This window comes from Mastigoproctus giganteus, chromosome 2, assembly GCF_048544385.1.
Source record: "Mastigoproctus giganteus isolate SK-2022 chromosome 2, ASM4854438v1, whole genome shotgun sequence".
Classification (NCBI taxonomy): domain Eukaryota; kingdom Metazoa; phylum Arthropoda; class Arachnida; order Uropygi; family Thelyphonidae; genus Mastigoproctus; species Mastigoproctus giganteus.
Window position 1 is genome coordinate 14,943,666 of NC_143576.1, and position 26,698 is coordinate 14,970,363.

Here is a 26,698-nt window from a genome sequence, read left to right on the forward strand (position 1 = left end):
CTGAATATAATTTTTGATAATAATGGGTGATACAAAATTGAAAAATATATATACATAACTAGCAAAAGTATAACTGTTGAAGAAAAAGCTGCCATTATAGAAGTACAGTAGCATGCATCAGTACCGATCCATTATAGAAGGAGTAAAAAAGTGTAAACATGTGGCAGCTAGAGGAGAAAGCGAAGTTGAACCATTTTCCTCAATCAATCAATGTGATGGCAAAAAACAAAGAAAAGTGACATATGTTCAAGACAAGAATTAACGTTCCACAGTTTGCACACTATTATTTTGTTTCACATTTGAAGACATATCTTGCAAATGACGATATTTAAAAATATCTAAGATTTTTGTTTATAGTGACATACAATTAATGCCATAAAAATTGAGTATTTTCAAATATCATTAAAAGCATGTAGTTCTGAATTTTTATTTATATAAATGAATAAATTAAATTATTTAAAATTATTGTAAATAAATAAACTACTACGTAAATTTAAAATTCATTTATTCAAATAAACTTAACTTTTGTTACGTTATAAAAAAAAAAAAAAAAAAAAAATTGGACTAGTAGAGGAACGTATCTTCCTTTGTAATACGGGTTACTAAAGAAACTTGCAATCTGCTTTATGGGTTTTTAAGGAAGTACTGTAACCTGTACTTTGAAATTTTAAAATAACTTACACAAAGGGGTTTTATAAGGTTTCCAATAATATTGCTTTCCATCATATACTTACATTTATTTGATTTATCATTCAATTCTTGATGGAGTGATCCTGGCCGAAAATCTTCTTCAGCTGGATGAGACGAAGATGACTTCTGGCTCCATGCATACTGTAAGCTATAACCTGGAACTTTATTTTTATCAATCATATGAATAGAAGTAAAACCTTCTGTAACTGGCAAAAATTTAGGTTTCCACCGTGTTGCATTTCGATGGAATAAATGATCTTTATTAATCCAACCATGAGACCCACCTGTTTGTTGAGTGAGATGTGGAAGAGGAGGGGGTTCATTCCAATGATGGCATACTAACTGTGTCATGTGAGCTGTATAACAAGACATTAATAATGGCGATTCAATTATGGGTTTATCCATCTGATTATGCAAATCTACAAGAGCTATATCTTCTTGAGATGACATTGCTGATAAGAAAGAAGTACTGGACACAGAATTTGAATCTGACGGATCATGATGAGTGCCACAAGAAGACGTCCTTTGCAGTTTAGTTGAATGAATTTCTGTATCACTTGACTGCTGAGAAGGTGTTTCCTGTATATCATGAAGTGACCTTCTAGTTCCAGACACAATTTTGCGATCAACAGAAGCACTACCAGTTTTTATGCAAGGCCGATGAGTTCTTTCATTGTCCAGCCCAGTATCATCTCCAATTCCTTCAAAAGTTAGAACAGATGACAATGTGTCTTCATCGGCAGAAAAATATGCCTCAGATGAATGTGTTGATTCAGTTGAAACAGCTCTTCTTACAGAACGTGGAGAATAACCTCTTGAGGCTAAATTTGCAAGAGAATGTCTAGAACCTGAAGTATCACGAGTGCCCATTGGCCATCCATTTAAAGATACACGAGAATTGTGCCTGCTTTGAGACATGATAGGGCTAGTATTTCCTTCTTGTACAACAGCACTAGCAGCGGGATCAAGAGAAGACTTTACATCTTCAGTCTTTTTATCTATCTTCTTCTCAATATGACCATTAGCATTTGTGGGTGGGACAGCCAAAGGATGAGAAATATGAGAGGGCTGTGGTGAAAAACTTGGTGGAACTGGCATATGAGTAGGACTACTAAACTGCCTAATTATTCTTTTTCCCTGTGCTGGAAGCAAAGTTTCTTTTTCACCTTGAGGTTGAGAACCATCACAATTCTGTTTACCTTGAGAATGAATGTCTACAATGTTAGGCTTAGATGTTATTGTAACATCTGCTACTGTAAATGCTAGCTTATCATCATGACCATTTCCTGCAGACAAACTAGTTGCTTTTGTGGTAATGGATAAATCAATATCTAAAGATTTTTTTGTTAAATTTTCTGGAGTTTTGGAGCCAACGTGAGCTGTGTGCCCTTCTGAACAGATAAAAGATTTCTCTGAATGACTAGGACTTGTTCCTGCAGTGATTGAATGAGCATTTTCTGAAATATCAAAAACAAATTTACCTTTATGCAATATACTTTCGCCAAATCCCAAGTTATCATCATTATATGTACGATATCTTGCAGAAACAGCACACGTTTTTTCTTCTTGGACATCAGTGGTGCGAAAAAAATACAACCCATTTCGATTACTTCCAAAGAATGAACAACCACCAACACATCCACACTTATCAGTAACTGGATGAGAAGCAACACCTACATCTGCAGGCCATAAAAACCAAAGCCTTTTTGATTTGGCATCATGAATTTTTAGAAATTTATCTTGAAGAGCCATAGTATCTTTCTCAAATTCAGAAGTAGCAGCATCAATATAAACTGGTCCTAGACTAAAATCTCCAACTTCCAGCCATATCTCTGAGAGAGATGAAGACTGTGGAATCTGACCATGACTTGCAATGCTATATACCGAGGAGCACACCAAGTTAGAACTAATTTTTGCATATTGCTGAATGCGTACATACTGAATCAAAGTACTTAAACCAGAACTTGTTTGTCCACCATGCAAGTTGCAAGTAGCTAGGCGAACCGGAAACACCTGCAAAATATCATATAATATGTAAAATATTAGTATTTTAAAAAATATACGACTGTAACTATATGTAAAACGACACTCAGTGATCACTGAATTAAGACCACCCACCTAATACTGCATTGGACCACCATTTTCAAGGATAAAAACCACTATTTATCTAGGCATGGACTTCACTAGATTTCTGAAGATGTCCATAGGTACGAGGGTGGTTCAATAAAGAATCACCCTGACCTAGCTGCAGAGTTGCTGGCCTATTGATTCTTGGCATGGGTTTTAGTCCTTCTCTACATAGCCACCATGCAGATTTACACATTTTTCCCATCGATGAATGAGGCTACAGATACTGTTTTTGTAGAAGTGGTGAGGTTGGTCTTTGAACCATGACTCTGTTACAGAAATGAGTGACTCATCATCAGGGAAGGAAGTCCCCTGAAGAAATGATTTGAGGGAAGGAAACAAGAAGAAGTCCGATGGTACAAGATCGGGTGAGTAGGCTGGATGGGGCAGCATTTCATATCCACAAGTGCCGCTTGTGTTGTTGCAATTTCAGAAGTGTGAACTGGGGCATTGTCTTGAAGCATTCTCACACCTTTGGACAGCATGCCACATCTACATGTTTTGATTTTCTCCCGTAATTTTGTGAGTAAGTTGGCATAATAGGCACCTATGATTGTTCTACCTTTCGGCAGGTAATCAGTCATTATTATGCCTTTCTCATCCCAAAACACTATCAGCAAGACCTTTCCTGCTGATGCTTGGACCTTTGCCTTCTTGGGGGGGTGGGGAATCACGATGTCGCCATTTCATGGACTGCTTTTTACTTTCAGAGTCAAAATGGTGTATCCAACTTTCATCCTGAGTGATTAGACGAGAGAAAAAGTCTTTCTCATTTTTTTTGGCACAGGGCTAACAACTCTTGTGATTTCTGTTGTCGATCAGCCTTCTGCAAACCAGTCAATAATCGGGGAATCCATCTTGCCCTCAATTTCTGTAAATGGAGTTGGTTGTGAAGGACTGTTTCAACAGAGCCTACCTACACTAATCTTCACCTCTGGGACAATTCACGCACAAATATCCAGCAATCTTCCATGATTAACGACTCCACTTTTCTGATCATGCTGTCATCAATGGCTGAATGGTGATGATCTTGAATGAGCTCTGATTCTACTGATGTCTGACCACACCTAAACTGTCTATGCCAGTGCTTCACAATGCCATAGGATGGGGTTTCATCCTTATATACAGCAGTCATCTCCTCGTGGATTTCTTTAAGAGATTTCCCTTCAAGAACAGATAACAGATTACAGCTCTGGCTTCAACTTTGTCCATGATGCTACTTCGTCACACATTCAGCTCTGTAAGAGAAAAATAAATTAAGACAGGGCTGAAATTTTACACCTTTAGTACAGAGATATGTATGATGCTACACACAAAATATCATGACTCTGCAATATGTGGAAGTAGGTGAGGGCGATTCTTTATTGAACCACTATCGTATCTACAGCCATGCTGCCTGCAAGGTTTTCCATAGTGTCGGAATAGAGTTGGCTGTGCGTCCATACACCTCACTTCCCATTCCAAAACACCCCAAGGTGTTCAACTGGATTGAGGTCAAGCAAATTTGGAGGCCAAACAAGATGGGTGAAATCTTCACTATGTTCCTCAAACTACTCATCCATAGTGTGGGTTGATGAAACAGTGTATTATCATCTTGGAAGATCCCATTTATATCTGGTAAAAACTGCAAAATGGCAGGGTGCACATGGTCTCCAAAGAGCTGCTAATAGACCTTATTGGTGAAATGTTGGTCCATATGTATCTAGTTCTTGCCAAAAAAAGATGCCCCATATTAAGCAACCAATGCCACCTGCCTGGACAGTGGGCACTATGCACGATGAGTCCACAGACTTGTTTTGCTTGCACAAAAAAGGTGTCCATTGGTGTGTTGCACTAGGTATTTTGACTCATCCAACCAGCACACTCATTTCAATCCTCCAGAGTCCAACCAGCATGTTGTAGACACCACATCGTTCATTGTCACCAATGATCAGTGGTGAGAAGAGTGTCTCTTATGTCATTTAATGTAGAACCCCATACATCTGAGTGTGTAACACATCTTCATTTGGAATATTGGTCTTGCATTCTCCATATTGTACTGCAATGTCAACGGTCACACAGTAACCTACCATTGAGCTCATACAATGCACTGCACCGTTCAGTCACCATGAATATTAACCTTGTGTAATCTTTAACAGTTCTGTCAGCAGGAAGCAGTTTGACCCATTTGACACCATTCTTTGCAATTTTAACCACAGTGAGCTAAGAGCAACTGACAAGATGTGCCATTTCCAAAATGGAAGAACCCAACACATGAGCTCCCACAATCGTGCCCTTTTAAGGCTCCAAGATATCTTTACCACATCCAATAAGTGCTGCTTTATCATTTTGACTTGCATGATCAAATACAAATTACCACTGCTGTAGTGTACAAAGCTGTTCAGTTTTTTATGTGGCAGAGTCATTTATGGATGGGGGTAGTCATGATTCAGTGATCATTAAGTGTATATATTGACAAATTATTGTAAATAAAAAAAATTACAGCATTTTTTTTAATTATGACAAAAGACTGTTATTCACAAGGTAAAGGCTCAAAAGTATTAACATGGCTGGAAGGAAAGTACCAAAGAACTTGAACAAATACATTCATAAAATGCTTGTTGATTACATCACAATTTGTTGTGCTTCCCATGAATGTTTCTTGAATGAATTCCGCAGATTCAGCTGATGTTTGTGGCCTTCTGCATCTTCTGCTTCATTTTCAGTTTTTTTAAATTTGTTTCTCTAAACAAAAGTCAATGAGATACTAATTCATCAAATGCTTCACCACACTTAAATTGTAGCATACAGTATTTCCCCATGTATAAGACGCACCTTAATTTTGGGGCCCGAAATTTGAAAAAAAAATGTATTACATAAAGTTATTGAACTCAAGTTTTATTCATCATAAAATTCATACAACTCCTCATCACTGTCAAAACTCCCATCCATTAGCTTGTCCTCATCTGTGTCTGATGATGAATCACTGTCTTCATATATTTCCTTGTTCTCAGTTCCATCTATGGCATTTGAAATGCCACACTTCTTAAATGACTTGACAACAATCTCAATCTTGATATTATCCCAGGATCTTTTCACTCAGGTACAAACTTCTATAGTTGGTTTCTTCACTCTTCCTGCTGGTATCAAATTGTCCCCAGAAGACTTCATCCATTGGTTTCATTCGTCTATCATGGCAGCTTTGAAGGGTTTGTTAATGCTGACATCAAGTGGTTGGCGCTGGGATGTCAAGCCTCCAGGTATGATGGCAAGTTTTGTTTTTTGCTCTGCAGCAATCTTCTTTTTTTTTTTTTGTTATGTGTGCCCTGAACTGATCAAGCACCAATAGGGCAGGTTTGCATAAGAGCCCACCTGGTCTCCTGCTCCAAACTTTCTCAAACCAGATCTTTATCCCATCCTGATCCATCCAACCCTTGTCGTGAACGCGGACAATCGCACCTCGAGGAATGTCTTCTTTTGGCATTGTTTTGCATTTGAAAATCAGCATAGGAGGCAGCTTGGTTTCGTCGGCACAACAAGCTAGAACAACTGATTAATGGCTCTTTTCATGTCCACTTGTCTTCACAGTTACAGTTTTCACCCCCTTCTTATCAACAGTTCTGTTACTTGAGACATTAAATTGAAGAGGGATTTTGTCCATATTTGCAATCTGTCCCAACTCAAACTGATCCGACATTGAATGACAAAACAATGAAATTCAAGGACCTTCTGCTCATAGCTTTCGGGCATCTTTTGAGCAAGTCTGGTGCGTGTACGCATGCTTAGTCCATTCCGTTTCATGAACCTGAAGCACCAATTGTGTCCTCCTTTGAAATCGTTTACTTCTTTTTCATCAGCAATTCTTCTTGCCTCATGCTGAACCATCTTTGTGGACACAGGAATTCCAATTGCCCTTTGCTCCTCAATTCATATCTTCAATTCCCTCTCTAAATCAGGACGTTTTGCTGACTTGCCTCTAATGGCCTTCTTCTGCCGTGGCGTTTTCAGTAGGGTTTCTTCTTCCCGTAGCCAGTCTCGGATTGTTTTCTCAGTTGGAGGAGGACCAAGCTTACGTTCAGCAGCACGTTTCTATTCACTTTTGCAAACTGGATCACTTTTAACTTGAATTCAGCGCTGTATGAAAATCTTTTCTGAGCCATTTCTGGGCAGAACGTTGCAAAACGTAACCTAATATACCGGTAACAAGTGCAAAACAATGAGCGCAAAGACAACAAGCAATAAAAATCGGGAAATGCAAGTAAAAAAAAAAATCTACAACCACTGTATAAGACGCACCAATTTTTAGACCCCAAATTTTTCGAAAAAGGGTGCATCTTTACACGGGGAAATACGGTAATTAGCAATTAGGTCTTTAATTACACTCAATAAATTACAGTGGAGAGCACACCATTTGGAACACCAGAAGAGTAAATAGTATTACCAAAAATACTGTGAATGTGAATGCAAAGAAGAGAAAAATTCAGATTGAACCCATATGTACTATGTGTGGGAATGTCTTGGATAACTCAGCTGTTGTTGCTGATAAATCGAATAGGTACTTCACATTAGTCTTTACAGACAAAAGACCCTTCATACAGAGGAAAGGCTATGCATTTGCTTAGTGAAAGAGAGAAAATGCACTCATAAACAGACAAAATCTCATTTATAATCCTTGTAGATTTCTATTTTGAACACAATTATTCTATTTTATTTCATTAAAATAAAACAAGCAACATATAAACAAACAGTCTTCTCTACCAAAGAAAACTGCAACACTTCATAATAAGCCTGTTATTATATTTTTGTTTTTTTATGGTCATTTCAGTTCATTTCGAATAAAATGAGCAGCAGAGAAACAAACAGCCTTCTCGACCAAAAAAAAATTGCAACACATTTACAAGTGATTTAAAGGAAAATCAGTATTATGAGGGAAGGGAGGGTAGTTCTTACATTTATAGTCTTTGTACTGCATTCAGACGTTGCTTGTTTGTTTGTTATTTGGTTTTTAGGAGCATTAGCAACTAAGGCCATATTGCTCCGGGGATATGCGGTGGTCATTCCCTGACATTTCTGCATCCTCTGTATTTGGTCACGGGCTTGAACCCCGGTCTAATCAAGAAGCATGTGCTACGCACTGCTGCTCCTGCCCACCTGGCTACAGAGGCACCACAGACGTTGCTTTTTTCATTCTTATCCGCCATTATTAACTCTTCGAAAATGTAACTGCATTAGTTGCATTAATTATAATACAATGTTTGAGTAAACTGTTCATCAAGCACGATGTCTATACTGTACTGGGTGATGACTAGACTTCAGATAAATGCAAATAACGCAAATATTAAAAGCAGTATACTTGATCATTTTTTAAAATGTTGATCTCGGAACTATGTAACAATTCACTGTACTGCAATTAAATTAGCATGCGAGAAAATGTCACTGAGCGTGGGAAAATTTCTCAAGTCGGCATGGGAAACATTTTAATGCTGTTTTGCTATTCATTTTAATGCTGTTTTGCTATTCATTTTCAAGCTATCGACTCTATCAAATGAAACGATTTCATTAAATATGCCAAAAATGCAATCTGTAAAAGAGCGTTATCGTGATTTGTGACAGTGTTATAGCAAATCAGCGTAAAGCAAACTGCATTATAACGAGGGTCTACTGTAATTTAAGTATACTGTATACAAGACTTGGCTGGCAGTTTCAAATTCTTTTCCAAATTCTTTATCAGAGTATTTGGAAAATACATGGAAATACAAAGGAACCATGTAATTATTCATTTTAAATTAAACCTAAAAATGAAAATCAAAACTATGAAATCTGTATTGAGAATATGATGTTAATATCTTAACTTTTGGAGCTACTGCTTACTCTACCTGCAAAGATGAACTGATAGGCATCCTCTACCTCAACGTAATGAGAAGGATGAAAATCTCCAAACTGCTAGCTATTTACAAGCCTCGAATAACCAACATTAAGAATGAAAACGCAAAGCAAACAAGGAATAGATAAACATACATTCTTATAAACATTCATCATCAGATAAATAAGTTTTAATTTTTTTTTTTGAACTTTTATGTGATATTCAAAAATAAAAAAAAGATGCTTCAGGTTACCTGTGATTTTCTGCAGCTTCAACTGGTAGAGCCACTAGCAAAAGTAGTTAAGCTGTTTATTACTTTTTTGATGCTGTGACATATTCAAATCACTATTGCAATTACAATACACTACATACTAAAATTCAAAGACTTGAAAAATGCACCATATTTAAAGTATTACACATTTTCAGTAATACGCCTTCGTGACATACCAGATGAGAACCACTGAATTAGAGTAACACATACACAACCTGTACTGTGTTGGTTGTATTTCTGGGTTTAACAAAATGATGACTATTTATAATTAAAATAAATAGGCATTTTTTGAATAAATTTAGATGGGTTAATATGGATGTTCCTCCTGGATTCTATCTTTCTTAGAAAGATTTATACAGTCTTTTTTCATACTTACCCAAATGTGTTTATAAGACTGAAGGAGAAAAATCTCTCTCTCTCTCTCTCTCTCTCTCAAGGAATGCTTTTATTCAAGCTTTAACTGTTCCAACCACCTATAATTTTTTTTTTTTTAAACAAATAGCAAGAGATCTTCATCAAATCTTTATCTACACATACACTGAAGAATTAGACTGATGATCTGCACCTTTTTTTGGCTTTCATCATCAATCTAATTATCAAATACCCACATATCTAGTCTACAGTCTACTTCCAAAAGTGATTTCAAATATACTGGCTGCCTAGCATCTAGCTCAAAAAACACTGCAGATAACACCAGGCCACCTCCAGGGTTTCCTGAACAGAGAAATAAAAAATAAGTTTTTCATACATGGTCAAGAATTTGGTTTCTCTCTTTAGCACTTGCAAGATAAATATTAGAAAGTAAATAAATAATTACCTTAATCATTTTTAGATAAATCCTCCGAAGAAACCATGCCCTAAGTAGTATTGCTACAGTAAGTTTTTAGCAATTCAGATTAAATTTATTGCATGTAGTTCACACCTTATCAAACAGAGTTCCTAACATAAAGTTCTGTTTCTTCATCAGCCAAAATTATATTATAATACCAGAATATTTTACAGTAGCTGGACCCCAATTACAGTTCTAAGGAAATGTGTTAAAAGGAAAGCATTCATTGAATCTGATGCTAGAAGACAATTATTTTGTATAAATGAAATAGGGGTACTGTTGGGAATTTAGTAGAAAAATGTTTAACTCGAGTCTATGCTTCCAATGCCTAAACTGTCTTCAACTGAATGCCTGATCTGCTAAAGCTGGCCTGAGCCAAATGTGTTGTTTCAGGTAAGAGAAGGGAAGGGAGGAGGAAGTTCGCTAGCATAATCATTAGAAACCTCAATTTTTTTCTATTTAGATTTAATTTGAAAGATTTCACTTTTAAGGGGAAAAACACAAACAACTGTTTAATTTCTGGACTGAAATGGCTCAGATCATAACATACTTTATATAACTTATTTTTAGCAGAAAAAAAAAAAAAAAACATTAAAAATTTTTTCTTGTTTGTTTTATGAAAATAATACAATTATACCTCAATACCAAGTGCAGTTCCTCCTTCTACTAAGCACAAATCAACAGCATCTATAGAAAGCCTCGTCATACGATATTTGATATCTTCAGGACATGGACATGCAGATGTAGGCGTAGTTTCAGGACATCTGGACTGAAGGATATCATGCTGACACAACTTGAAAGGACATGGAGGTTGTAAAGCACAATCAGCCTGTTGTACTTGAAAAGCAAAAGTTTCTATTCCTGTTATCACATGGTAGAGCTAGTGAAAAATATTCCAGTGCAAGACATGAATATTCTTATTTTATAATTTCAATTAAGTATTAAAATACTTTTAAAAAATGAGAGTTGAAGCAGCCAAATATTTCAATAGGAAAATATCATGTAAAACAAATCAAAGCAAAGCAATATTGAAAATCATTTCAAATTCAATGAAGCCAACTCACATATGCATAACAATGTGCCAATGTGCAATGACAAGAATTGAGTACAAGAGTATCTAGTATAGCTGGAATTATGAAGGGTCCATCAGTGGTAACCCTGTTTTTATCCTTTTGCTTTTCTCTTTACTGTTCCTGCATGAGATGCTGAGTGTTCAACGAACATGAGAAAAACTTGAATACAGTAGCTATTGCATATAATACCTGAAAGGCACCCCAAAAGTATGATAAAAAAAAAAAAATTAAAAATCAATTGCAAAAGAACTATTGGTTTCAGAGGAAAGTTTTTACAATAACACTCTACAAATTATAGGATTATTTGCAACTCAAAATTTTATTTAGTTTATATAGTTACAAATATCAATGGATGAGGAGGCTGAAGCACAAAGTAACATCAATGAGACATATGATTTATGATAAATTTACAGCAACTACTCATTATATTCATCACCACATTCCACTACTGAGTTTAGGTCTCAAGATCTTGCAGAACAGTTTCGACCATTGCTTCGCAAGTGTTGTGCAGTAAATTACCAGTTAAATATGAAATTATATTTCAGTATCTGCAATACTATCGTCGTAAGTCAGTCCCTGCCCAGATTGGAGATTATGTCATAAATCTTGAACTAAGCGATAAGGAGGCCAGAAGAAGACAGATGTCAGTTTATCAGTTGACTGGCAATCTGAGTGGATCCTGTCAGATCAGGGTCGAGTAATTCATAAGTTTCTTCCCAATGTTACTGAGTTTTCTAAACAATTGAAATGGTTTAATCCGGGCTTAAATGTTGGGTTTATACTTACAGGCCATGGCAGCCTAAACAGTAAATTGTTTACTTTTGGTTTATCAGACTCTCCTTTATGTCACTGCAGTACTCCAGAAACTATAGAGCACTTGCTTTTTTGATTGTCTTACTTATTTAGACCTTAGAAGAGAGCTTCAATTATTGACTAATGTATATGACAATGAAAATGTAACTTTATTTCTTAATAATAGAGAGAATTTTTTAGCTTTGTCAGAATACTCTGACAGGCATTTTAAAAGAAGGAAGCATCTGGTTGCTTCTGATCTGGTGGATGATGGACAAAGTTCTTCCATTATAAAGGTATAAATACCTGCCTGTAAATAAATGTGCTTTAACTTAGATAATTACTAGATAGAGGTTCTTGGAGGCTGACAGTGATGCAGGTTGCTTGGATAAACTACTTATTCTTGAAGTGATTTACTTGGTGTTAATGGAGTATTTGCTTGAAAACAGAGAACTTATCACCATGAGTGTTTTGCTTAGGTTCTTCAACTTGCTTGGTGAAATTATGTTGTGAAATTCAGTGAATCATTATGTTCTGAATTATCATAGAGATGTGATGTTTTTTTCTCAATGATGACTTCATTGAGATTGGGTTCTTGAGTGCTACATTCTACTATGGTGCCTGCAGGATGCTGTTTTGAAGGTTTAAGGATGATTTAAAGTCCTAAAGCAAATTAGACTAAAGTCCTAATTTGCTTTAGGACTTTAGTCTTGGAATTCCTAGCTGATGGGGGCTGGTTAAGCACTTATTTTCAAGGTATCAAGTTTGTTGGTGATAAGGTGGCGTGTGTTTGCTACAGGCAAAGGTGTATTTGGCTTGGGGTATACAAATTTTACAAAATTTGTATATAATTTCTTACTTCTCCACATAACTGGAGCTCATTTAAGACATATAATATTGCAGTAACTGCGGTAAATGATTGAGTTGTTTGCTGATCTGGTTGGCTGAATAATTTCATATTATTGGGACATTGTAAAATCAATGTAATTAGCATTAGCATTAGTAGAGGCATTTGATGCAAGAAAGCAAGCTTATGCAGCATCAGCCAAAAAAAAAAAAAAAAAAAGTAACATAAATAAATAAAAATAACTACTTCCACTTCACCCCTCTGTCCATTCGAAATACCTGTCCAGCTGAGCCTTAAACTTATTCAGGCTATCAACTTCCACGACAAGGGATGGAAGTCTGTTCCACCAACCAACCACCCGCTGGCTAAAGGCAAATTTCCGCACATCTATCCTACATCTGTCTTTCCTCAATTTGAATTTATGCCCTCTCAGGTGATTTTTCTGAGCTAGAGGAAGAATCCCATCAGCATTGAGCATGCTCAAACCATTCAAGGCTTTGTACACCTCTATCAGATCACCCCGCTGGTGCCTAGTTTCCAGACACTGTAATTTGCAAAACTTAAGCCTTTCTTCGTAAGAGAACCCCTTTGTCCCATTCACCAATCTAGTTGCCCTTCTCTGTACTCGTTCCAGCAGCTCTACATCCTTCTTGAAATGAGGCCTCCAGGCCTGTATACAGTACTCTAGGTGTGGCCTGACCATTGCCTTATACAAGGGAATAATCACCTCCTTATCCCTGCTAGAAAAATTCCTATATATCATTGACAATACACCATGAGCTACTCTTGCAGCTCGTCTGCACTGCTCAGAGAACTTCATATCTGCCTGCACCACCACCCCCAGGTCCCTTTCATTCTCTACCACTGTCAGTGTAGTACCACAGAGTTGATACGTTGCTCTGGGGTTGCTGTTTCCCATATGTAGTACTTTACATTTGTCAATGTTAAACTTCATTTGCCACCTCGAAGCCCATCTGCTCAACCTTTCCAAATCCTGTTGCAGCAGCATAGTGTCAGTAGTGTCCTTGACAACCCTGCCAACCTTCGTATCATCTGCAAACTTGGACATTAAGCCTGATATACCATCATCAATATCATTTATAAATACAGAAAACAATAAAGGCCCCAATACTGAACCCTGAGGGACTCCACTAATAACATTAGTCCACGATGAGCAGTGTCCATTGATTACCACTCTCTGTCTTCTCCCCCTCAACCACCCCTTTATCCATAGCAGCAACTTGCCTCCAATGCCACACTGCTCCAATTTGTGCAGCAGTCTTCCATGTGCAACAGTATCAAAAGCCTTTCTAAGATCCAAGTATATAATATCAAAGTTATTCCCTGCATCCAGTTCTTTTGTGACTGCATCATAGTATCCAATCAAATTGGTCAGGCAAGACTTCCCCTTAACAAAACCATGCTGTGTCCTAGCTATAACTGAAGTCTTGTCTAGATGATCCTGCAGTGCTTCTTTCACCAGTGCCTCCATTAATTTTCCGGGAACAGAAGTTAAACTCACAGGTCTATAATTACTTGTGTCAGCCTTTGATCCCCCTTTGTGAATTGGGGTCACATTTGCACATCTCCAGTCAATGGGTACCTCCCCTGAGTCCAAGGAAGCTCTCATAATTATGGCTAAGGGTTTGCTTACCTCCTTTGCTGCCTCCTTTAATATAACTGGATAGATCCCATCCACCCCAGGTGCCTTTCTTGTGTTTATCTTCAACAATTTCTCCTCCACTTTGCTCTCAGTTATTACAAGATTCTCTAGCTTAATGCTAGAGTTGAATACACCTCTGGCATTCCCCTCGCTGAATAACTCCTCATGTGTGAATGTCGATGCAAAATATTCATTTAGTTTGTTAGCTACCCGAGCAGGGTCATCAACAGTTGACCCATCGATCTCAAGTGGACCAATCTGATTCATCCCCTTCCTTCTAGAGTTTACATAAGTAAAGAACTCTTTGCTGTTTTCCTTCGCATCCCTTGCCAAGGATCTCTCGTAATCTGCCTTCGCCTGCCTAACCTCCTTTGTAACTTGGTTACAGATCAACTTGTATCTATCATAGGCGTCCGTGTCACGTGTTAATTTGTATGTATCCCATGCATTTTTCTTCTCTGCCATATGCCTCATTAGTTCATCTGACAACCATTTAGGCCTAAACCTTGAACAATATTTCTTAGTTGGTATGTAAAGCCTAGTAGCTTCCACGATAAGTTCTTTGAATGCTTCCCATTTTGAATTTGCTGTTGGCAATATCATCAGTTGATCCCACTGTATAGAATTTAAATACTGTCTCAGTCCATTGTAGTCGCCTTTACGAAAGCAATACCCCTTCCCTTTACCCCTAATGGTAGTTACCTCTTTGAGTAACTCCCACTTCAGCACACTGTGATCACTGCCACCAAGTGGTTCATTTATCTGCAGATTCTTAATGCATGAAGAATCACTACTGATAATCAAATCAAGAGTATTACTCCCTCTAGTTGCCTCCCGAACATGCTGATGTAGAAAACAATCATCCAATAAATCCACAAAAGCCTTGCTACTGTGTGAGTGACCAGCCCCCAAATTCCAGTCAAAATCTGGGAAATTAAAATCTCCCATTATAAGACTCTCTGATTTACTGGCCCACTCTATTTCTCCGAACAGTTTCTTATTATACTCATCAGAGTCATTAGGCCTATAGCACACTCCTACTCTCAATTTTGATCTCCCAATGCTTATGTCACACCAAACTGACTCGACACTGCACTGTCCAGCGATGTCGACTGGCTTCACTTCCTTGGATTTTATGTGTTTTTTAACTAATAGCATAACCCCTCCTCCCTTCCTATCCTGTCTATCCTTTCTGTAGACATTGTACTCCCCAAATTCCAGTTCTGCATTTCTTATATCTGTGTGACACCACGTCTCTGAAATCCCCACAATATCTGCCTTTGATGTTTTGAGCAATACCTCAAATTCATCAAATTTATTTACTAAACTCCTAGCATTGGTGTACACACAAGTATACATGCACCTGTTCTTTTTCTTAGCTACCCTAACACAACCCATGTGTTTACTTGTACCCCAATGATTCCCAGCAGTCTCTGAAATATCCTGCATCTTATTTTCCAGGCTGCGGCTCATTCCAATAGAAGCAGTGCAAGAATCACTTTCACCTCTGCCAGTGGCTACTGTTAATCTATTAGTCCTTGTATCCCCCCAATCTAGCAGTTTTCCGACCCACCTAACATTGCCTCGATAGCATCAGCAAACATTCTTGCACCCTTTCTATTTAAGTGTATCCCATCCCTGTAGAAGCAGTCTCTCCTGTTAACAAGTACAGACCAGGCTGAAAAAAATTCTACCCCTTGAGCCCTGCACAATCTTTCCAGGGCCGAATTGATTGACAGGGCTCTCATCATATACTCCCTCCTATCGTGTCTGGGCAGAATTGCAGACACTTTCAATTTCAACCCTAATTCACGGCTTTTTTTCATCAGTGACCTGTACTTGTCAAGTAATTCCGCCGGTCTCCTACTCTTAATGTCATTAGTGCCAACGTGTACAACTATATCACCTTTTGTGCCCTTAAAAGATGATATCCGCTCTACAACGTCATCAACTTTTGCCCCTGGCAGACATACCCTGGTCCTATTCCACCTATCCTTTTTACAAAGCATGTTTCCCGTTTCCCTGACAATAGAGTCACCAACAACTACTAGTTCCTTTGGGACCAGCGCATTCTGCCTTGGGGGTTGCCGCTGTGTTCCGCGATGACCAAGTGCAAGCTCTGGCATTGGTGTGGGCAGCTGAGAGCTTGATGGGCCCCTCACTTGTAATCCTTCGAGGGCATCCACCCTATCCTTCAAGCTCTCATATAGGCCCATAACAACGCTGAGTTGTCGCCTTATCTCCTTACACTCCTTGCATCGCACACACACAAAGACATCCCCCATGGCAGTATCATGTCCCATACTTGACTGCTCCGCAAACATCAAGCAAATAGTGCATCTTACAAGGCTGTGATTCAGAGGACAACTGCCCCCCTCAGTTCTCCCCTGGGCCACAGCATTCCCATTAGCTTGAGCCCTTTGCTTTGCTGCTCTGGTTTGAGTCATGATTTAGAGTTACTTTCAATAAAATTTCGATTTCTGTACAAAATTAAATCCTAAACTTGTATCCAAACACAGTTATAACGCTATATTTATGTTTCAGTAACGAGTGTTATCTACGGAATATTTACGTTTCAGTAACGAGTGTTATCTACGAAATATTTACGTTTCAGTAACGAGTGTTATCTGCGAAATCCCTTTATATAACTTTCGTATCAAGTTATGTATTAATTATTTGTTTTTACTAATTATTTATGTTACGTAACCTAAGTGGTTATATGTATAATTAATTATGTTAAATAAAATTAATTATATTACGTTTGTAATCTAAGTCGTTATATGTATTTATTTAAACGTACAATATAACTGCTAACGAAGTTCAACTAACGCTATCTAGTACGGTATATCGTATCACAAAGGCGGGAAAATTACGAACGGTTAGCGGAGTTGAAACACGTGGAAACCTTTACCGATACTTTTATGCAATTACAAGGCCGAGTAAAGAATAAATACACCAAATTAATCAGAAAATCACAAAATAATGTTATACTACTAAATTTAAATCAAAAGTTTTAGAAAAACAATAATTTCAAATCAATAAATAAGAAAAATCCACTTAGCGGCTTTGAAAACGACCGTCTCTAGTAGCCTCCATAATTGATTATCTTGGATTTTATATGGTCTAATTCTGAAGTATATTGTTAATTTATTAAATATTTATTGTTAGTGTTAAATTTTAGCCTTAACTGTAAATTGTGGGTTGTTGTACTCCTAAGTCTTGGGGTTGTTACTGATTTAAAGCTTAGTTAATTGTTTAGTTTAGGTTCTTACGAGCTTCCAGAGCTATTTTTGTTTACTTGTTATGCTGTAATATATGTAACTGGATAGAGACAACTCCGTCCACTAGTCCTTCTCTTCTTTAAGCTTACTTTTGATCTTCTCTTTCTCTTCATCTTCCAGGGGATGCCTCTTTCTTTATCCCCTTCTTATCTCTTTCCTTCCCTCCCCACTTCCCATACTTCTCAAGCTATCTTCCTGCACCTATTCTTATTGGGGTTTTTCAGAATTTTCTGAATCCCCCTCCACGTGTCACCTCCTGGATAGTAGCCCCTGGCACTCCTCATGGCCAAGGTTGGGAGTCAGGGGACCGGCTGTTCCTTTTCCCCTGACTGCGAAGTCGCCAGGTGACAGCACTCAACACAACACACATACTTACACACCTACATACATACACTTGCAGGCTTTTTCAGATGCTACAGCAGCATATAGAGGAAACTCTGGAGACTGCAATTAAAACAAACACACCTTGATCTTGACTAAGTTTAGGTGTCTAGATAGGGTGACCTACCTCCTCGTGATGGGGGTAAAGACACTGTTCCCGCTGCAAGGCCAAATGATCATACAACCCAACTAGTTTATCCTAGTTAGGTTGTATTGATACATTATGTTGATTAACATACTATGTAAAGTATTAATACTATTCCAGTTTGTTTGTTATTTGGTTTTTAGGAGCATTAGCAACTAATGCCATATTGCTCTGGGATATGCGGTGGTCATTCCCTGACCTTTCCGCATCCTCCGTATTTGGTGGTGACGGGCTCGAACCCCGGTCTAATCAAGAAGCGTGTGCTACGCACTGCTGCTCCTTCTCAACTGGCTATGGAGGTGCCTTACTATTCCAGATAATGATATAAGTTGCATATGGGCGGGACCACAGGTGGCAACAAAACCAACAGCTATTACATATGACAAAATGACAAATGCTGAGGTAGGTGCCAGGTAGGTATGGTAGGCAGAGTTTAGGTATGGTACTACCCTGCACATGACAGAAAAGAGCATATCTCTTGAAATTACTGCAAATTCTTGGCATATGACATTTTCAATGGGGGCAGAAATTTTTTTAATGGTGACCACAAATACAAAAACATCAGAACATATACCTATAGAACATCAATACCATGTAGCAGTTTCAGATTGGGAAGATAGCAATTACATGTTGACATCTGACTTGAATTTCTGGAGATTGTTAATGTTCAGGAAACACATGGGAAGGAAGGCCATTTCATTTCAAAGACCAGAAATAGAAGGAATAAATGAAGAAGACTTACCGTGTTTGACAGCATATAAGACGCATTTTTTCCCAAAAAAATGCCTTGAAAAATCACCGTATCCCATACGCAGAAGTGAGCCCTCCCTCATCAGCGTCGGGGCAAGCAGGCAGGTTGTATTTCGTCATTCGGTCAGAATATTTTCGTTTCTGAAGGATAACGGGACACACCCTAGGCTACTTCTGGACTTGCAAAGTTGTTTGGAATCAGTTACAAGAAGTTTCAAAAGCCAGTATACACAGGAAAAGCCTTAGAAAGTGATGGAAGCTTCAAAGTTCTTCTCCAGGTTTCACAATAGTTTGCCAATCTTTTAAAAGGTGGCATGACCGGAGGGCCAGTTAGTTCTGTGCGGGCTTTTGTGATGTTGAGTGTCTCCGTGTATGGTAGTGTACTTTAATTATGTGTGAAATGAATATAATCATGACAACGAATTGTAATCGTTGTGGGTGACTAAAATAAAAAAAAGAACAGTGTTAATTGTATACCAGTTGTTTTTAATCAAAACCCCATTTCGTAACAATATTGTTTAATGTTGGCATTTGACATTATTTTAAAGTATTTTACACTCAGAAAATGAGTGTAAAATACTGTAAAATACAGAAAAAATGCAGGAGAAAAGAGGTTGAGTTACACTATCAGATATAAAAACTAAACGTAATAGATCATGCTAAAAAACATGGTAACAGAGCTGCAGAGAGTTTTTTTGGGCCGCTGCCTATGTAAAAAATGATACACATCTGACGGAAGAAAGAAAAAGAACTTCAAAATGCCTAAAAAAAGTAAACATAACCTTTGATGTCCCACTCCACATTGGCCAGAACTTGAAGAAGACGTAAAAAAGTGGGTAGTAGGTGAAAGGAATTTAGGAAGAAGTGTTTCAACCAAAACGATTATGCATAAGAAATCGGAATTTTTCTGGAACAGAAGGTTGGTGTTACCGATTCATGCAAAGGCAAAAACGCATACCAAAACATCAATTACACAAAAATTACCAGCATATTATGAAGAAAAAATACTGGAATTCCATAAATTTGTAATAAAGGCACGAAAACGAACTTCTTTTGAACTTGGCCAAACAGGAAATATGGACGAGGTCCCACTAACTTTTCATGCACCATCCAACAAAACTATGAATACCAAAGGGTCTAAAACGTGTCAATAAAAACCACCAGGCATGCGAAAACAAATTATACAGAAGTTTTGGCCTGCTGTGCTGATTGCACAAACCTACCACTATTTTAAATATTTAAAAGAAAAACTCCACCAAAAGAAAATATTCCAGAAGGGATATTTGTTCGTGTTCATCCAAAAGGATGGATGAATGAATCTGGAATGAATTAATGGCTCCAAAAACTATGAGCAAGGTGTCTTGGTGGTCTCTTAAGGAAAATATCTCTTCTCATTTGGGACCAGTTCAGAGCCCATAGAACTGAAGTCATTATAAAGAGGGTGAGGGAATTGAATACACATATAGTTATCATTCTGGTGGAATGACAAGCCAATTGCAGAACACATCCTTATTAGCATTAGTAGAGGCATTTTATGCAAGAAAGCAAGCTTATGCAGCATCAGCCAAAAAAAAATAAAAAAAATAAATAAATAAATAAATAAAAATAACCACTTCCACTTCACCCCTCTGTTCATTCGAAATACCTGTCCAGCTGAGCCTTAAACTTATTTAGGCTATCAACTTCCACGACAAGGGATGGAAGTCTATTCCAGCAACCAACCACCCGCTGGCTAAAGGCAAATTTCCTCACGTCTATCCTACATCTGTCTTTCCTCAATTTGAATTTATGCACTCTCAGGTGATTATTCTGAGCAAGAGGAAGAATCCCATCAGCATTGAGCATGCTCAAACCATTCAAGGCTTTATACACCTCTATCAGATCACCTCGCCGGTGCCTAGTCTCCAGACACTGTAATTTGCATAACGTAAGCCTTTCTTCGTAAGAGCACCCCTTTGTTCCATTCACTAATCTTGTTGCCCTTCTCTGTACTCATTCCAGCATCTCTACATCCTTCTTGAAATGAGGCATTCAGACCTGTATACAGTACTCTAGGTGCGGTCTGACCATTGCCTTATACAAGGGAATAATCACCTCCTTATCCCTCCTAGAAAAATTCCTATATATCATTGACAATACACCATGAGCTACTCTTGCAGCCCGTCTGCACTGCTCAGAAAACTTCACATCTGCCTGCACAACCACGCCCAGGTCCCTTTCATTCTCTACCACTCTACCACATTCTCTACCACAGAGTTGATACATTGCTCTGGGGTTGCTGTTTCCCATATGTAGTACTTTACATTTGTCAATGTTAAACTTCATTTGCCAACTCTCAGCCCATCTGCTCAACCTTTCCAGATCCTGTTGCAGTAGCATAGAGTCAGTAGTGTCCTTGACAACCCTGCCAACCTTCGTATCGTCTGCAAACTTGGACATTAAGCTGGATATACCATCATCAATATCATTTATAAATACAGAAAATAATAATGGACCCAATACTGAACGCTGAGGGACTCCACTAATAACATTAGTCCACGATGAGCAGTGTCCATTGATTACCACTCTCTTTCTTCTCCCCCTCAACCACCCCTTTATGCATAGCAGCAATTTGCCTCCAATGCCACACTGCTCCAATTTGTGCAGCAGTCTTCCATTGCAACAGTATCAAAAGCCTTTCTAAGATCCAAGTATATAATATCAAAGTTATTCCCTGCATCCAGTTCTTTTTTTGTGCATCATAGTATCCAATCAAATTGGTCAGGCAAGACTTCCCCTTAACAAAACCATGCTGTGTCTGAGCTATAACTGAAGTCTTGTCTAGATGATCCTGCAGTGCTTCTTTAACCAGTGCCTCCATTAATTTTCCAGGAACAAAAGTTAAACTAACAGGTCTATAATTACTTGTGTCGCCCTTTGATCCTCCTTTGTGAATTGGGGTCACATTTGCACATCTCCAGTCCACTTCCCCTGAGTCCAAGGAAGCTCTCATAATTATGGCTAAGGGTTTGCTTACTTCCTTTGCTGCTTCCTTTAATATAACTGGATAGAACCCGTCCACCCCAGGTGCCTTTCTTGTATTTATCTTCAATAATTTCTCCTCCACTTTAATCTCAGTTATTACAAGATTCTCTAGCTTACTGCCAGAGTTGAATACACCTCTAGCATTCCCCTCGCTGAATAACTCCTCATGTGTGAATGTCAATGCAAAATATTCATTCAGTTTGTTAGCTACCTGAGCAGGATCATCAACAGTTGACCCATTGATATCAAGTGGACCAATCTGATTCATCCCCTTCCTTCTAGAGTTTACATAAGTAAAGAACTCTTTGCTGTTTTTCTTTGCATCCCTTGCCAAAGATTTCTCGTAATCTTCCTTCGCCTGCCTAACCTCTTTTGTAACTTGGTTACAGATCAACTTGTATCTATCATAGGCTTCTGTGTCATGTGTTAATTTGTATGTATCCCATGCATTTTTCGTCTCTGCCATATGTCTCATTAGTTCATCTGACATCCACTTAGGCCTAAACCTTGAACAATATTTCTTAGTTGGTATGTAAAGCCTAGTAGCTTCCAAGATAAGTTCTTTGAATGGTTCCCATTTTGAATTTGCTGTTGGTAGCATCATCAGTTGGTCCCACTGTATAGAATTTAAATACTGTCTCAGTCCATCGTAGTCGCCTTTACGAAAGTAATAACCCTTCCCTTTACCCCTAATGGTAGTTACCTCTTTGAGCAAATCCCACTTCAGCACACTGTGATCACTGCCACCTAGTGGTTCATTTATCTGCATGAAGAATGCAGGTAAATGAATCTTAATGCATGAAGAATCACTACTGATAATCAAATCAAGAGTATTACTCCCTCTAGTTGCCTCCAGAACATGCTGATGTAGAAAACAATCATCCAATAAATCCACAAAAGCCTTGCTAGTGTGTGAGTGACCAACCCCCAAATTCCAGTCAATATCTGGGAAATTAAAATCCCCCTTATAAGACTCTCTGATTTACTGGCCCACTCTATTTCTCTGTACAGTTTCTTATTATACTCATCAGAGTCATTAGGCCTATAGCACACTCCTACTCTCAATTTTGATCTCCCAATGCTTATGTCACACCAAACTGACTCGACACTGCGCTGTCCAGCGATGTCGACTGGCTTCACTTCCTTGGATTTTATGTGTTTCTTAACTAATAGCATAACCCCTCCTCCCTTCCTATCCTGTCTATCCTTTCTGTAGACATTGTACTCCACAAATTCCAGTTCTGCATTCCTTATATCTGTGTGACACCACGTCTCTGAAATTCCAACAACATCTGCCTTTGATGTTTTGAGCAATACCTCAAATTCATCAAATTTATTTACTAAACTCCTTGCATTGGTGTACACACAAGTATATATGCACCTGCTCTTCCTCTTAGCCACCCGAAAACAACCCATGTGTTTACTTGTACCCCCATGATTCCCAGCAGTCTCTGAAATATTCTACATCTTATTTTCCAGGCTGCTGCTCATTCGAATAGAAGCAGTGCAAGAATCACTTTCTCCTCTGCCAGTGGCTACTGTTAATCTATTAGTCCTTGTATCCCCCCAATCTAGGAGTTTTCCGACCCACCTAACACTGCTTCGATAGCATCAGCAAACATTCTTGCACCCTTTCTATTTAAGTGTATCCCATCCCTGTAAAAGCAGTCTCTCCTGTTAACAAGTACAGACCAGGCTGAAAAAAATTCTACCCCTTGAGCCTTGCACAATCCTTCCAGGGCCGAACTGATCGACAGGGCTCTCATCATATACTCCCTCCTATCGTGTCTGGGCAGAATTGCAGACACTTTCAAATTCAACCCTAATTCACGGCTTTTTTTCAACAGTGACCTGTACTTGTTAAGTAATTCCGCCGGTCTCCTACTCTTCCTTATGGATGTGTCCATAAGGATGTGTTCAATTAAGCAAAATATGAGAGAACATAGGAATTTGAAAGCTTCCCATTTTGAATTTGCTGTTACCAACAGCAAATTCAAAACGGGAAGCTTTCAAAGAATTAATCTTGGAAGCTACTAGGCTTTTCATACAAACAAAGAAATATTGTTCAAGATTTAGGCCTAAATGAATGTCAGATGAACTAATTAGACATGTTGTTGTTATTTGGTTTTTAGGAGCATTAGCAACTAGCAACTAAGGCCATATTGGTCCAGGGATATGCGGTGGTCATTCCCTGACCTTTCCGCATCCTCCGTATTTGATAATCAAGGGCTCGAACCCCGGTATAATCAAGAAGCATGTGCTACGCACTGCAGCTCCTGCCTACAGAGGTGCCAATTAGACATGTGATAGAGAAGAAAAATGAATGGGATACATATAAATTAACATGTGACACAGAAGCCTATGATAGATATAAGCTGGTCTGTAACCAAGTTACAAAGGAGGTTAGGCAGGCGAATGCAGATTATGAGAAATCTTTGGCAAAGGATGCAAAGAAAAACAGCAAAGAGTTCTTTACTTATGGAAACTCAAGAAGGAAGGGGATAAATCAGAATGGTCCACTTCATATCGATGGTTCAACTGTTGATGATCCTGCTCAGGCAGCTAACAAACTAAATGAATATTTTGTTCACACATTCACACATGAGGAGTTATTCAGGGAGAGGAATGCCGGCTCTGGCATTAAGCTAGATAACATTCAACTCTGGCAGTAAGTTAGATAACCCTGTAATAACTGAGAGTAAAGTGGAGGACCTGTGAGTTTAACTTCTGTTCCAGGAAAATTAATGGAGGCACTGGTTAAAGAAGCACTGCAGGATCATCTAGACAAGACTTCAGTTATAGCTCGGACACAGCATGGTCCAAAGTCTTGTCTGACTAATTTGATTGGATACTATGGTGTAGTCACAAAGGAACTAGATGCAAAGAATAATTTTGATATCATATATTTGGATCTTAGAAAGGCTTTTGTTATTGTTGCACATGGTAGACCTGCACAAAAATTGGAGCAGTGTGGCATTGGAGACAAATTGCTGCTATGGATAAAGGGATGGTTGAGTGGGAGAAGACAGAGAGTGGTAATCAGTGGACACTGTTCTTCGTGAACTAATGCTATTAGTGAAGTTCCTCAGAGTTCAGTGTTGGGTCCATTGTTGTTTTCTGTATTTATAAATTATATTGATGATGGTATATCAGGCTTAATGTCCACGTTTGCAGACGATACGAAGGTTGGCAGGGTTGTTAATGACACTAAAGACAGTACACTGCTGCAACAGGATCTAGAAAAGTTGAGCAGATGGGCTGAGAGGTGGCAAATGAAGTTTAACATTGACAAATGTAAAGTACTACATATGGGAAGCAGTAATCCCAGAGTAACTCTGTTTACCACACTGACAGTGGTAAAGAATGAAAACGACCTGGAGTAATTGTGCAGGCAGATATGAAGTTTTCTAAGCAGTGCAGATGGTCTGCAAGAGCAGCTCATAGTGTCTTGTCAATGATATACAGGAAATTTTCTAGCAAGGATAAGGAGATGATTATCCCCTTGTATAAGGCAATGGTGAAGCCACACCTTGGGTACTGTATACAGGTCTGGAGGCCTCATTTTAAAAAGGATGTAGAGCTGTTGGAACGAGTACAGAGAAGGGCAACAACATTAGATGGAAGAAAGGGTTGCTCTTACGAAGAAAGGCTTAAGTTTTGCAAATTACAGTGTCTGGAGACTAGGCACCTGCGAGGTGATCTTATTAAGGTATATAAAGCCTTGAATGGCTTGAGTGTGCTCAATGCTGATGGGATTCTTCCTCTTGCTCAGAATAATTGCCTGAGAGGGCATAAATTCAAACTGAGGAAAGACGGTTGTAGGATAGATGTGCGGAAGTTTGCCTTTAGCCAGCAGGTGGTTGATTGCTGGAAAAAACTTCCATCTATCGTTGTAAAAGTTCATAGCTTAAATAGATTCAAGGGAGAACTTTACAAACATTTGGAGCGAGGGGATGGGTGAAATAAGGGTTTTTTTTTGGCTGATGTTATATAAGCTTGCTTTCTTGCATCACATGTGCCCTTGTTAATGCTAACACTAATGCTAACAAATGGATGGGAGAAACCGATCATGACTGACATCCACAGGAAGAATGAAGAGGCCCACCATTAAGGAATCTGGGAGAAAATTGTGGTAAAATAATTATAAAGTCTTTCAATAAGACTGGAATTAGTAATGCCACTGAAAACACTGCATTATTTGAAGATAGTAATACCAACATTAGCGAGGAAGAGCTCTTGGGATATTAAGGCAATGATTTTTTTGGTTTTCAAAATGACTGAACTTTCCTTTTACAGAACACTAATGTTTTTTACCATTAACTCACTGTCTTTTTCTTCATTTTCAATTCCTTCATATAAAATATTTTCTAATGTAGCTAAGTTTCTTTTATTTCTCTTTTAAATTGCTGTATGGGTAAATTAATAATAATAATTAAATAATGCATTATTACATAGCATTAGTATTTTTCTTGCTGTTCTGATCACATGTTTAGAATGAGCTTTTTTCTACTATACACATCAGAATAAATATTAAATGTCTAAATACACAAACTTTTTTTCCTTAATTTTTCTTTCTAAAATTGGGATGCATCCTATATGTCCATGTGTCTTATATGCCGTTATATATGGCAATTACGGGAATTTAGAGTTCAACAGTGAATGGATGCTGGATGGGAATGGCACATGTTTGATGTTTTGAAAAACAGAAGCGGAATTACTGATACCAATTCCAGATTACCAATTCCAATACCAATCCATTTCCTCATCAACAGCACTTCAAAGTGCAGAGTTCATTAGCATTAGTTGAGGTATATGATGCAAGAAAGTAAGCTTATAGAGCATCAGCCAAAAAATAATAATAATAAAAAATTTAAAAAAAATAAAAATAATAATAACAATAAAAAAAATAAAAATAAACTTTCTATTTCACCCATCCGGTCATTCAAATGTTTGTCTAGTTCGACTTAAACTTATTTAAGCTAG

At 38.1% G+C, this 26,698-nt stretch overlaps 1 protein-coding gene across 1 annotated transcript in view; it reads right to left on the reverse strand.

The window, feature by feature from the left end:
- Window positions 1-26,698, reverse strand: part of tweek (transmembrane protein KIAA1109 homolog tweek) — an 806,203-nt gene that overhangs the window by 596,926 nt on the left and 182,579 nt on the right. Inside the window, 2 exon segments of the mRNA XM_090388226.1 lie at window positions 735-2,703; window positions 10,397-10,639. Coding sequence (XP_090244352.1) covers window positions 735-2,703; window positions 10,397-10,639 — 2,212 coding nt within the window.